The sequence below is a fragment of the Eimeria acervulina genome, genomic scaffold (genome assembly GCF_000499425.1).
Source record: "Eimeria acervulina Houghton genomic scaffold, Eah_scaff41, whole genome shotgun sequence".
In the NCBI taxonomy this organism is placed as follows: domain Eukaryota; phylum Apicomplexa; class Conoidasida; order Eucoccidiorida; family Eimeriidae; genus Eimeria; species Eimeria acervulina.
Window position 1 is genome coordinate 61155 of NW_013549825.1, and position 13551 is coordinate 74705.

Below are 13551 nucleotides of genomic sequence, written 5' to 3' on the forward strand. Positions count from 1 at the left end.
AATCGCAGTGCAACTAAGGCATGTACACGAGCAAATCAACCATGCGCCCATGTTCGCCGTTCCTGCCCAAACCAGGGGCAAACCGTGGCCAGCCTCTTTTGCTAGCACAGGAAAAGCCTCTACTCCAGCTCATCTCCGGTCTCAGAAACACCTATTGTGGGGCTCATCAATTAGTTTTTGTTTAAACTCCAGAGCGACACAAAGCTGGCACTGGCTCAAGCCCCATCGTCCCCGTGGGGTGGCGCAGCGGGGTAACGTGCAGGACATTCGCAAACGTTAGACAAAGACTTCACCAAACTGATCATATGTGATTTCTGTCCACTGAAGGCACAGAACTGCCGACAACATCCTCGTCAATTGCGCAATTGCTGATCCGCGCCGCGCCTCACAGGGGGCTTGCGTGAATGCCTATAGACCAGTCCCCTACTGTTGTGTAGGAAATAAAAATAGTTGAGTGATAATATAAGTAGGAATGGACAGGCCCAAAACAGCGTAGAGAGGAACATGCAAAGACCCCACACTCCCCGAAAAGCTTGCCCCCGGCTGCACTGCAAGTCCCGCCAATAAACTGCCCCGCTTCGACTTGCCTTCACTAGTTCATTGATAACAAGAAGACGCACGTGCGAAGGCCAGACCGCAAAAGGTTTAATCGCTCATAAGCCTGGAGTGCCTTGGAACCCAGTACTGACTTCGTGACAGCCAATTCAGCCCCGTCCGTGGGGTGTGGAGTTGCACCCCGCAACCGAACCTGATCTGGGGCTTGACTGCTGGTTAGTAATAAAATGCCCCAATAAACCGTCAGATTAGTTTATCCCTTATGTTCTTTGAAGAGTTTTGCGGAACAAGTGCAGTCCTGACTCGTACTGCCTTCCTTCCTTCTGCCGCGTCCGCACCCATTCCTATGCCAACTCTCTGCTACGGGTCGATTGCCTCGTCCCAGAACAACACCATAAGCTGCATTTAGGTAAAGAAGCTTCAGGGAAAGTATTTCAAAAAGAATACGGTCCCCTTTATGTGTCCAGCTGCCGCACACAGTGGTTCATGCTCCTGGGGTACGCTGTAACAGTAGCATGGTGCAGCGAGGGTGGCCGAACGCGGCTGAGGACCGTTGCGAGCTGTAATACGGTCAAATACGTATGACAGAATCCATCCGGAACTAGCAGGTCCTTCCTTCTGCCTACAGGCTTCCTGAGCAATGCAGCGCAAGGGCATGGGGCTAGGGCGAGGAGTATCCAGCCCGTCGAGTTGCAACGCACGCTGACATAAGCCATGCTCTATGGTAAATCCAGATCCGCTGTTACGCAGTACCTGTTTTCACGCTTGCACTAACACTTTATACAATTTTTAAACGCTTGCTTCGCCCTCAGTAGCTAAACTCTTTCAGATGTCCCAAACTAATGAAGGGGTACGCATGGCCTTCCTGAAATTAGTACGTCCGCTTCAACCTGCGTGCAGCGTTTCTGCTGAAAGCTCCATAGGCGTTATTACAATTGCCTGCAGTGTTCCTGCAAACACCGAAACGGTGCACGGGTGACAGAGCTAAAACACTAAGACAAAAGCTTCCTTAATGAGCAACCCACACATGTTGTCCAGGCCCCCGGATTCCTGGGCAGTGCGAATCCACGGGATGGGGCTGTTGCGGATAGGAGCCCGCCTCGCATGAGCTGCGGCGCAACTCAATGCAGCTGGCGCTGCCAGGCAAACCCACGTGCGCGCACAACTATGCCCGCTTTTGACCCCTGCACAACACTGTAGGTAATTTTTAAACGCTTTGTTGGCCCTCATTAGCCATTCTGCCGACAAGTAGGGATGCACGCACCATATTCAGACGGACCATGTTACATATGCCCCCCTCTTCTCCCAGACAGCGCATGGGCGTACGTGCCTGGTGGCCCGGAATAGCCACTGGACAGGGAAAATGGCCAGGCAACAGGGAGAATAACGGCAAATGGATATGCTGTTTCGATTTGCTGCTGGCGCTGCTCACCAATACCTCGGTGGTGCGGGGTGGGCAGTAACGTGGCTGTTGCTGGGGTGTACTGTGCTGTTCGATTGGATTGAGTGCCGCGTTTTGACTTGGGCATCTTAACACGGGACAAAATGCACTGAAGCTTGGTGAGCGCGCAACAGCAGTGCGCGTGTGGGCAGGAGGCCAAACAAACCCAAAAAGGGGGGCTAAGCCAAAAGAACATGAAAGGAATGAAAGTACTGCTGGCTGCACCGCCTGCGTTGCTACTGGGTGGAGGCAATCGAGCATATTAGCATATATGCCTCTAGCTACGTCCGCTCGGCTTCCTCCATGCCGAATTCACAGATACCCCGTTCTCTCCACTTACCTGTTCGTCGGCGAGGCTGCTATTTTCCATAGGTTCTAGGCTCTATTTCTGGATTATTTTAAGGGGCTCTTTCCTTTCTCTTCAGCTATTGCGGTAGAAGTGGAGTTCTCTTCGGCGCGCAGGTATTCCACTATCTCAGCACACTTTCACCCCTTTATTTCCTCTCCGCAGCCCAGCCAGTTACCGACTGCGTATCTCCAGAGGGCGACGCTGCAATGAACGCTTGATGGAAGTGCTATGGGAACGGCGTTGGAGTTGTTTGACCCAGGATTAATACCTTCAGATGTTGCGCTCTGTCGGTAGCTTCCCTAATCTAAGTTTCTTTTGTTTTGGGGTAGCCCATTCCCCTACCCATCTGGGAATATACCTACATCGCAGCTCATGCCAGAAAGTTCGACACTGCGGATGCGTTTCGGAAAAGTGACACACTTGCTCTTCCATAGCCACCACTGTCTTGCCCTCCCCCTAAGTGGAGACGATGCAATAACAACTGTAGCTCTTCTGGTGTATTTTAAAGACGCAAGTACGCATTCACAGAAGCAAGTAACTCCTCTACTACCACCACATCGTGATGCTAGTCATCTTTGGACTGCGGCGTGCGGGCAATAGCACTCTTCATAAACTGCTTACGCAGTAAAACAATTTCCCGATGGATGGGCTGGGCATAATGCCCTCGGAAACGAGGCATGCAGCGGTATTCTTCCTCCATTCTGGAGGCCAGATCTTGTCCAATCATCATTATCCAAGTGCAGAAGAGGCTGAATCTTTGAGAAATGTTGTGAGGGAACATTTGAAAATGTTGTCTTCGCAAAGCGCCCCTACGGCCAGTTGGTCTTCTAGGTTAGGCAGCCCAGCTGCGGTGGTGGTGCTCTAAGCTCGCGCCTCGCCTTCTAAACCAGGCGATGCTACCAGCTTAACAAGAGCCCTCAATATTAGCCATGGGCCTTCGTGACTTGCAATACAGGCAAGTTGGTTGAGAAAAGCGCTCCCAAAAAGCATCTGATCCCTCACTCCAGCCTTTGAGCTTCATTGGCACATCGGCCAAATCGCTCAGGCTGGTGAGGAAAGAAGGCAGCCTCTCATGAGTCTCATGAGTCGCACCACTGCTTGCTCCAACTCATGCTGTGAGGCAACCCCACATGCAGGCATGCGCAAGCTCCTTGCTGAAGCATGCACCAACACTCTAGACGATTGTTAAACACTTTCTTCGGCCTCGGTAGCTAGTCTGTGCTCGAGTAGAAGTACATTTACCAACATTAGACACACCATGCTACAGACGATGCAACACGGTCCGCCCGCTCCACTGCCAAGAAAGCCTCCACAAGGACGTACTCTCACGAATAGTGTGAAGCCGTGTGGCATGACAGTATCCGTGTAGGATAATATGAGTCACAGCAGGCTTAACATATTCTAGAACCTTTTGTTTTCCGTTCAGTGGGTCTCAAAGGAAGAGAGCATTTTTCCAAGAGGGGACTCAATAGTGTTCAACGCTTCAATGACCACGGGATGTGAAAATAAATTTGAGTGAATGGTAAAAACAAGAAAATTATGCAAAATGGAATCAGGATCATGTACTGTGAGCCACAGTGCTAACAAGGCTCATGCTGCCGGTACCAGGCCTGTGAGAGACCTCTCGTCAAGCTCACGTGTACAGTCCCCCGTTCTATTTATGTGAATAGCTCTTGGCTTTTTTTGTTGAAGTGTCTGGAATGTTTACATGCTGCAGGGTTATATACACGACTTAACTAGGGATCGCACCTAATGCGGGACCCATATTAGCGATATCTAGTGGCTGGAGGAACATAGCGACCTACCAGGAGGGTGTACCTCCCACCCACCCGTTCGTGATGCTCAAAAGCACCCAAGTGCACTCTCTCTATAAAAAACAGCATTTAAATGACACGAGGGGGTTCGTTAGACTCAATTTATAAAAGCGCTACCCTCCTTCGGCCCGCTCTGACGTCGTCTACTCTTCTTCTCTTAATTTGACGGTGCTCTTTGCCGCTGCCTGCAGGGTGCAACTACTGTCCCTGAGCAGGTATTGAAGGGTGTAGCTCCTACATCTCCAACTTCGTAGAATTGTCTTTGAAGCCTGCATTCTCCGGGAACTTCCTCCCAACTGAACATTGGATCTGGGGCGCCGGAAACGCATCTGGAACCGCCCCGGGACATCAGCCGACCGCTGTGACTGCGAAAACAAACGCCTCAGCTTGGCAAGAACCAGAAGGACCACTTTGTTCCCGGATTTCGTGCTGCTTTACACTTGACCAACTTGTCTACTCGTTTTCCCCGTCAGACATATTGCTGCGCACTGACCCTGTCTCACTTCGTTCACAGTCCCCAAGAAACGCCCCCTCCAGTTGAGGTGAGGACAGAGAGAGCGCAAATCATAACAGATACGATTTGGGTACTCACCTGCCCAGCTTTACACGGCCATGAGCCTGCGAAGGTGGACCAATTTAGAAACTTGAGTTGGGGATCAGTGGGTAGACATGAACCGCAGAGCGGTCTTGAATTACGATCATCATCCAGAGGTAGCGAGTGGGTTTTCCATATTAATAGAAGAATATGAGGGGTGGCGAGCTGCAAAGTGATTGCTTATTTCAGCTTCCGTTGAATGGTTGTTCAATCTACCCGTAACTCAGCTGATATATGCCTTTATGCATTCTGCCACTGTACGTGAGTGGAGGTTTATTGCGGCATGTGAGCAAGCTGATTGCTGTGTGGTGTCTCAGGCATAGGCGGCAGGGCTGTTGAGTCAATTCGTAAGTGAGCGTCTGGTTGTTGTTTGACAAAGAAGATGGCGGTCTTCCGCTCAGGCATTCGGTGGGCGGACATGTCCACTGAATCATTCAGCCGCAGCAAAACCGCCCCCGGAAGCACTGCACAGGCTGCACTTTTATTGCAAGCTGAACAGGCAGAGCAATCTTATGCCGCAGACGAGGTTGCAGCTCTTCCTGAGTTCGAAAATAGCCAGGCGGGGATGAATCAGTATTTTCTCGAGGCAGCTGCTCTAGGTGGCGAGGATTCCAGCAAAAACGGAAACGCTGCTGGCCATGGTGCCGGGCATGTAGCGGCTGCATGCTCATCAGACAAATCGCCTTCTAGCAAACCAAGTCATGACGAGGATGACGGCCCCGCTGCGAAGATGCCTGGGTTCAGGGGTTTGTTGGTGAGCGCTCCAAATGATGGGGCTAGCGCAGGCGCGAGCGATGATGCTTCAAATGCTGGCAGACGCGAGCGGAGTGGGGCTTGCAAGATAAGTGAAGCAGCAACGCTCACGCCAGCGAAAAGGAATAGAAGGGCATCTGGAGCTCCTGATGGGGTTCCGAATGCAGTTGTGCAGAACTCGGAGGCTCCCGCACAAGATGGGTCTGCATCAGCTGCTGCTCAAGAGGCGGTATCTCAGCGCCTCCCTCAGAGCAAAAGACGCAGATCTACTTTTTCTCGCCGGTCTGCAGATTGTCATTTCCCTGAACGAGTCGCCAGTCTTGAGTCATCAGTCATTTCTCACGGGCAACAGGGGATACGCCGTAGCGCGAAGGGGAGTGATCGGCACCGATCAGGCGGGACGCGCAGAGCTTCTGAGGGCCCGTCCAATGCAGGTCTGCTGCTGCAGATGGGGGCTCCCGCCTTCCTGCAACTGCCAGGTCTTGTGTCTCCTATGTTCATGCCAGTTGGATTGCCCCCAGGGACGGCTGCCCCTCTGCCTGGTCTTCTCCATCCACAAGCAGTTAAGAAACAGCAAGCGATGGCCAACAGCAGCAAGGAGCAGCAGGAGCAGGAGGATGAGGAAGAGTGGCATCGGCGTGAATGCGCCAGAATGAAGGATATAGCTATCGGTAAGGCTACTGCAGGCTATCGCAACTTCCTCAAGCGGGTGGGAACGGAGCGGCGCTCAGAAGGAGATCCGATGACGCCAGATGCAAAACTACGATGCAGCAAAGCCCAATTTCAGCGCGCTTACCAGAAATGGAGGAAGCAGCTGCACCAGTATGACACCGTTGAGGACGAATCTACTGTTGGCACGCCGTCACCAGCCGAAGCGCAACCTCCAGCCACGGCGGTGGCAAAGGCAGAAAGTGGAATTGATGGTTCACCAAAGGATACATCTGATCAGCAGGACTTGGAGGCGATCATGGCATTCAACAAGGAATGCGAGCTAGCAGGGTTGTAGTTCAACTGGGCTGCCATTGCCGCTTCCCCCGAAGGGGATTCCAGAAGGCGCGTTAGTACGCAGCACGCGTCGCCTTTGTATGGTGCAGCGTACTGTTAGTCACAGACGAGGAAACGTGGACCTACGAATTTTGCCCATAGAAGGGCAAGAGAGTATCTCAGACCCGGCCAAAACCTCCCCAAAGCTTGGCCTTTAAACCTGCACTTCGCGTAGTGCGGAAGAGCTTTTCGTGGACAGAACATAACCGAATACTATACAGTAGCATCTGAAAGCGGAACACCCCTGTGCGCCACTATCCTTTATAGTGTTTGTTGGCAGCTACAATGTAGGAGACGAAAGAAGTCCATTTAAAACACAGGATGCCAGACAAGTTTTGGTGGCAAAGCCCTGGTTAATATGCTGCCGCAAATGCCAAAGTAGTTTCTGGCGAACGGCTATGCATACCTATACCTGCCGGGCATGCATAAAAGTTCTAACTTAACTCTACCTGACGTTCTGCGAGAGGCGCTGCTGAACAGGCACAATTCGGGTGCACGCCTTCCTCTGGTAGAAAACTAATTCTTTTGGATCATTTGTGGCTAAAAGCTTGCGCCTCTAGTAGTCGGACGCTTCTGGGGGACGCGGCGGTGCAGATATGTTGGTCCTCCGCCTTCGACCCCCAATCGCTAAAACGATGCCATCGGACCCCTACTCGCTGAAATGACGCTTCACCCTTCGCCCATAAATTGATAGCTCTCAACGATCCCCGACTTCGCCCGTCTAAACACTCCGCGAAATGGCAACCAAATCGCCTGGCTGCTCCCCTCAGGCCGAATAACTGGAAACCTTGCGTAATCTTGTGCGCAGCCGTCTGCAGTTCGGATAATCGTGGATACTTCCAGGTGAAAACCGGTGACACAGCTCAGTGAGCTGCTGGGAAGATTTACGAGAAGTGAATAAACCGGAGCTCCAGGGGATGAGTGTACGCATGAGTGACGAGGAAGCCCACCACAGAGAGAAGTGCCCCTAAAAACGGGCAGAAGATGCCGATTAGGAGTTCCCTAGTCATTGTGTGACGTCTCCCGAAAATCAGGTGGGACATGTAAATGCCAGTTGCTACGGCTGGATTCATTGTTGCCCCCGCAATACCGCCAAATAGAACGGCCATTGACGCAGTCAAGGGGATGGTGACCAGGCTGACATCTCCTGCACTCGTTGCAAATGTAAGTACAAGACATGTGTAGATAAGCAGGATTGTTGGAATAACTTCGTGAAATATTGAACGAGCTGAAGAAGCGCCAGGATCGAGAGGGAGAACTTCAAGGGGCTCTCCCATGATTGCCCAACCAATCAGAGCTCCGCAGGTGCCTCCGATCAATTGACAAATGAAATATGCGATGTACTCAAAGGCGTGGAAGTGCTTAGAGGTCACAAACATTGCCGTAGAAACTGCAGGATTAAAGTGAGCACCACTTATGGGGACAAACAAGAATGTCAGTACGTACACCACAGCAGAGACCGAACAAGGTGCGAAGATTGCATGGCTCCCCTTTTCTGCCAATGCAACTGATGTAACAAGAAATAGCGTGCCGAGAAGTTCACAACAAAACTTTTGGGCGCAAAAAATCACATACAACATGCGAATATGCCTTTTGCTTAATCCTTCCTGGGAGTCCTCCGCAGGTCCTTCAGCAACAGGAAATTCCGAGCCTGCACCAAAAAAAGGCAAATGCACCTGACCACCGTGAACGAAAATGCGCCTTGCTGACACCAAAAGGAGACATGTTTCCGGTGAGGGTAACAGGCCTGCCACCAAGTATCCCTATCTTCAAGCAGCAGAATAGAACCTAGTAAAACATCGCTGATTACCATCTCCGGATGATGGAACTGGTAAGAACATCTGAGAAACTACCGACTGTCCTCGCTGAGTCCTCGCCTCTGAGCCGCCACCTGAGGGGAGAAACGCACGACGCGCAGTTCCCTTAGCTGTGACTGGCTACGAAAAACGTACTAGAACGGCGTACACATCCTTGTAGTCGCCACAGTTTTGCAAGCCGTCCACCGCCGTAATTTACACAATCCCCTAACTACGGCAACCATCGCCTGGGTCGCAGACACGTAAGTGCCGGTTTCAAATGAACTGTAACACGGAGCCACCATCCCGCGTAGTTTAGCATGCTGCAGAGAGCACAGTGCTGACCATCAAAAGCTGCGCTGCCCACTACAGATACGTTCGCGTGCAGCCTGACCAAGCAGGGAATGCGATTTGGTAAGACGCACTTGCTTGAGTTGTATCGCTACAAGCATGCTGACTAGTTTGGGAGAGCCGCATCACTGCCTGCCTCTGGCTCTAAAGCCCTCAGGCACGCTTCATATATTACTGCAGCTAGGCTGTATGCGTGAAGGAATGCCTACCTCCTCGGTTCAATGTCGCCGCGAAGTCCCTTTGGCCCAGGAGGATGCCTGTGTCTCCTCGAGAGTACCCGGACTGCACCCTCTGATACGGCGTCTGCTTTGCAAGAGACATCTGAGTTTGCACTAACAGCCGCACGCAGCATTCAGTCGCACAGAAGTGAACGGAGTTACTTGACGGAGTTGCCTAAGGTTGCAATGGCGCACGAACAAGGCAACCGCACATGAGCACTCCATACGTACAGGCAAGCAATTCGGCCTGAGAGCACGCGTTGACAGGTCAGGAATGCATAATACAGAAAAGCAGGCAAATGGGTGGTGTGCAGTACAGTGTGTTGCTTACATTCGGCCTCGACAGGAGGCGACAAGCCTCCCGGTGGCGCGGGGAAGCTTGACAGTTGTCCTGCAACGCTGGAGGGCTCAGGGGGAACATTCCCCTGCTGCCCATTTGATTCAGTCGATGCCATCCTGTCAATTGCTACTCTCTTCTTTTTGAAACTGAGTCAGCACTCTGCGAAACGCAACGCCTCTCCCAAGCACTCCACATCTGTCTTTCCGCATGAATGGCAATGTGTAGTGCAGCAGTGTTGAGCCTTCGACAAAGAAACCAACGTGAAGTGAACACTCACCGAGAAATTTCGTTAGCATAGGGCTCCTGAATGAGTCACTGCCAACAGGAGCCCCCAGTTGAGACCACGCGGCAATATTGAAAAATTCTTCCCGGGGAGGTCTCTAGATACCTATGAAACACCCAAGAAATATGTACATTATGTCATCTAGTTAGTTAAACAGACCCAAAACTTTACTTTAAATGCTAAAGTTCGAGGAGCTCCAGTAAAGCAACGACCACGTGCTACGCATGAACCACCTCCAGCGGTCTTTCCGTGTGAGTGCACGCACAGGCCGCATGGATCTTTTTTCAGTTGCTGCCCATCGAGTTCCCGAAATGCATTTTGTTTTACCATTTGTTCCTTTCGGCTCCCACACTTATCGCATGTTGTTGAACCCCACGCATGCAGCATAAGCAGACGACTGGTGTGCCCGTGTGCATAGTCGTAGTACTCCAGTGGTTAGCAGGAACATGGTATCCTCATTTCGCCCGTATAAAACAGAAATTTACCAATAACACCTTCATTTATATGCATCATCAGTCTCTACCGTTTTGCACTGCAGAAAAGAGGCAGCATCCCTCATGCATCTCCGCAGCAGGGTGAGTGGGCAGGGGACATTTCAACTTTCATTGTGCTAGCCGCTACTTTGGACACTGGCTAGAGCAGCAAGACTCCGAAGGGTCATTCAGGTGTGGCTACACTGCGGAGTCGGGGCTTGACTGGCGCTCTCATCGGCTGCGAATGCTTACGTACGTGTAGATAGTGCTGCGAAGGTAAGGAATAGTTCGCTTACGACTGGCGACCCCAGAATCCTTTTCCCAAATCAAGCTGAGTCTAGCGGTCTACCGGCTCAGATATTCTACTTTCACCAACGCGGCCCGTATGCGTTGCGTATAGGACATTTAGGTTTGCCACAGAAGCTCTGTGTTTGTCTGAGTTCATACTCTTCAGTATTTTTTATAGGAGTTGGATGTATGGGTTCTTCTCGCTAGCGGGAGCCCAAATGATGGCGTGGTGCTTGATAAACTGCACATTATTACATAAGGAGATACATCGATCTAAACAGAGGTGCAGCAGCGTCAAAAGAGTTGGGAACATTCTTACAAAGAAGCAGCTATCTCCAGGAACCGTACAGATAACGGCGCAATGGCATCCTAGAGTTGTTACGTAAAAGGGGTGACCTATCATGAGCTGCAACGCACCTTGCTGCGATACCGGCTGCAAGGCCCACGCGAGGCATCGCCATATGCAAGCATGCATAGCGCCTTTTGTGACGCATGCATTAACGTTGTACGCCATTGTAAAATGATTGTTTCGCTCTCACCAGACAAGCTCAACGTACGTAGTAACATATGGACAAACTTCAGGCGGGCCATGCTACACCTGCCCTCCCTCCCACACAAACCAACGGCATATTGCCTCGTCTGCTTGCTCGCACAGGGATGGGTAGGTCCAGGGGAGGGTTCCTGCAGCAAATGCTTACGCTGCATTATCTGCTGCTTCAGCGCATGCCGTTCCGACTGCTTCGTCGGTTCCTACTGCCGCAAATCGTGCTGCTGCATCCTTGCCTGCTGCAACTCTTGTTGCATCTCGTGCTGCGGTTTTGCTTTCTGGTGCAGCTGTTGCTGCAACGCCATGTTGCTGGAGCTTCTGAGGCTCAGCGTACAGTTTCTACTGCTGGCGCTCCTCGTGCTGCTCTGGGTCCAGCTGCTGTTGCTGCTGCCGCAGCTGCAGTTGCTGGTCCTGCTGGTGTTGCTGTTGCTGTCAATGCTATCGTTGTAATTGTTACTGCTATTATTGTCCATCTTATTGGTGCTGGTATTGCGGATCTTATTGCTGCCGCCGCTGCTGCCGGTGAAGTACCTCAACCGCCACATCTCGATGTAGTGCTGCGAGTGGCGCCCCCAGCATCTCAAGATGCATCTGCCGCTACTGAATATGCTGCCTCTGTAGGAATTGCTGCAGTCGCATGATCCTATGGCAACACGAGCCTGCCACAGCTCGTTTCTGCGCCACTTTTCATGCTCTTCGATTGGAGGCGTTGCTCAATGCAGCCATTGCAGCCTAATCAAAAACGCCAGGAACCGATACCGGCGAGCACAGCCAATATGCAGGTGGTGCAGTGTGCTGGCCTGACCAAAGGCGGACCCAGCCGCAAAACGTGAAAAAATGTAAGTCATTGGTGACAGAGCGGAGCTAGCCACAGTTCGGCGGGGACTGGATGTGGGGAGCACCTTATTACAAATACATTACCACATACGCTCTTGAAGGAGCAGTTGCCAACACACGGTTGTACACAGGCCAACTTTCCGCCCTGCTGCGCATGCCCACGCCTGCAGTCGGTGCTGGTATGTCAAGGAGGGCTCACGGTGGCTCGTGAAGGAAAACTTCGCACAAACGATTCTCCATTTTGCTGGGAGAATTTGAAGAGATTCCTCGGATTCCCTGAAGTGCAGACTTGCCACACTGGCGGTAAGAATGCGATTTAGTCCTATGCACTAGCCCGAGGGAGGACAGCAAACGGCTCCATCCACTGTATGCAAACTTTTCCGGCTGCTTGCCTTCCTGCGCTCTTCCAAGAAGGTGCGAAGGTGGTATGAAGACACTAAAGCCAAGTCACCAAGGTTAGAAATGACTGCCGTGCGCTACTTGTTGTAGTTTCTTGGCTAGTGTTCTCGTGCTGTCTTTGTGCGTTCCCGAGCTTCTGCAAGATGCGTAGGGAAGTCAGCAGCGGCCGGCGTACGGGGCTGTCTGCGTGCAACAGGGACCAACATTGGGTCAAGAAACGCCGTTTTGGTGCACGGCTGGGAATCCTGAGGGCAAGGGGTTGAAGAATACACTGTTGTACAATATATAAGGGAGCAGGGCATTCAACTTTAAGAAATTTTGCCGAATACAGGGTGGCAAATACTGCACAAGCGCTTGTTTAGTGATGCCAGTGTAAGCGCCTGACTTCGGATGGTTCGTTCTGGCCATATTATGGTCGGCATCAAACTGAGACACCAGTTCTCGCCACAAGGCGCTAACAAACTTTCCTTCCCCTCCATTGATGGAACTTTTTGGAAAACCGTCGAGCTGCCAGACTAGAGTAGTGCAAAATTGGGCCACTCTCTCTGTTGTAACTACACTTGAACATGGTATGAAATGGGCGTGTTGCTGGGTCTAACCAAGATGGCGTAGATGCCAAATGCGCCTCCTATTAGGGGTGAGCGCACTACGAAAAATATTGAAGTACTCCCCGACCCGTGTGGGCATCGGATATACATGCAACAGCCCTCATTTGTAAGCGTTCGAGAGCTTTCGCTGTTGAGATTATGGGCTGAGATTCTGCCCAGAATCTCAATAGCAAAAGACCTGGAACACCTTCAAATGGCCCGCTGAAACATGGCCGTGCATTTTGTGCAACTTTTCCTGAGGAGCTGGACGGTATAGTAAGACGATAATTGGAATAATAATAACAATACTAATTAATAATAATAGTAACAAATAATAATACTATAATGGGCGAATCCCACGGAAGAGATAGCCGTCTATTTGTTAGTGCTTTAACCATCGCCCATGTTGAGCCTAGCCAGGACCGCAGCCGCGCGAGTCAGGAGAACGCCACCTAGAAAAGACATGGGAACCTTAGCGGATGAGCCGTGGTACGATGCTTGACCGATAACCTTCTGAATGTCCATGAACGTGAAAGGGGTGGCGGCCACCTCTGAATCGCTTCAGTGCTTGCCGGATCTCGTTCGACTCCTGCCGCAGAGATACGAAACCTTAGAGGCTGTTTTCTCGCATGAAACGGAAGCAATATTGTGTTTTTACAAACTACGTCTTCTCCCGTAGCACCTGCAGAGCATGGTGCAATTCCGGCAAGTGCTCCTGCCCATTCCGGTTTGCACAGAAGCACGTCACCCATGTGTAAAACCACCCCTTCCTCATTGACTGGCCCCAAGAAGTCGTGATTTGCCTGTCGCTGCAGTTCGACAGGGGTATTGATGAGCCCAAAGAGCATACGTGTGCCCTCTAAGTTCCAAGTGTGCTTATG

The 13551-nt window shown here is 51.5% G+C and overlaps 3 protein-coding genes across 3 annotated transcripts; 1 reads left to right on the forward strand and 2 right to left on the reverse strand.

Annotated features, from left to right (window-relative positions):
- Positions 1–5136: 5136 nt before the first annotated feature.
- Positions 5137–6513, forward strand: EAH_00008640 (hypothetical protein, conserved; the record flags this gene model as incomplete). Its single annotated transcript, XM_013395550.1, has 1 exon — positions 5137–6513. One exon carries the CDS (start codon positions 5137–5139, stop codon positions 6511–6513), a length of 1377 nt encoding a protein of 458 aa, XP_013251004.1.
- Positions 6514–7435: 922 nt separating this feature from the next.
- Positions 7436–9371, reverse strand: EAH_00008650 (aquaporin, putative; the record flags this gene model as incomplete). The annotated part of the gene is made up of 4 exons (XM_013395551.1): positions 7436–8256; positions 8362–8442; positions 8908–9030; positions 9248–9371. 4 exons carry the CDS (start codon positions 9369–9371, stop codon positions 7436–7438), a joined length of 1149 nt encoding a protein of 382 aa, XP_013251005.1.
- A 1679-nt stretch (positions 9372–11050) lies between these two features.
- EAH_00008660 (hypothetical protein) lies at positions 11051–11392 on the reverse strand (the record flags this gene model as incomplete). Its single annotated transcript, XM_013395552.1, has 1 exon — positions 11051–11392. One exon carries the CDS (start codon positions 11390–11392, stop codon positions 11051–11053), a length of 342 nt encoding a protein of 113 aa, XP_013251006.1.
- Positions 11393–13551: the final 2159 nt, after the last annotated feature.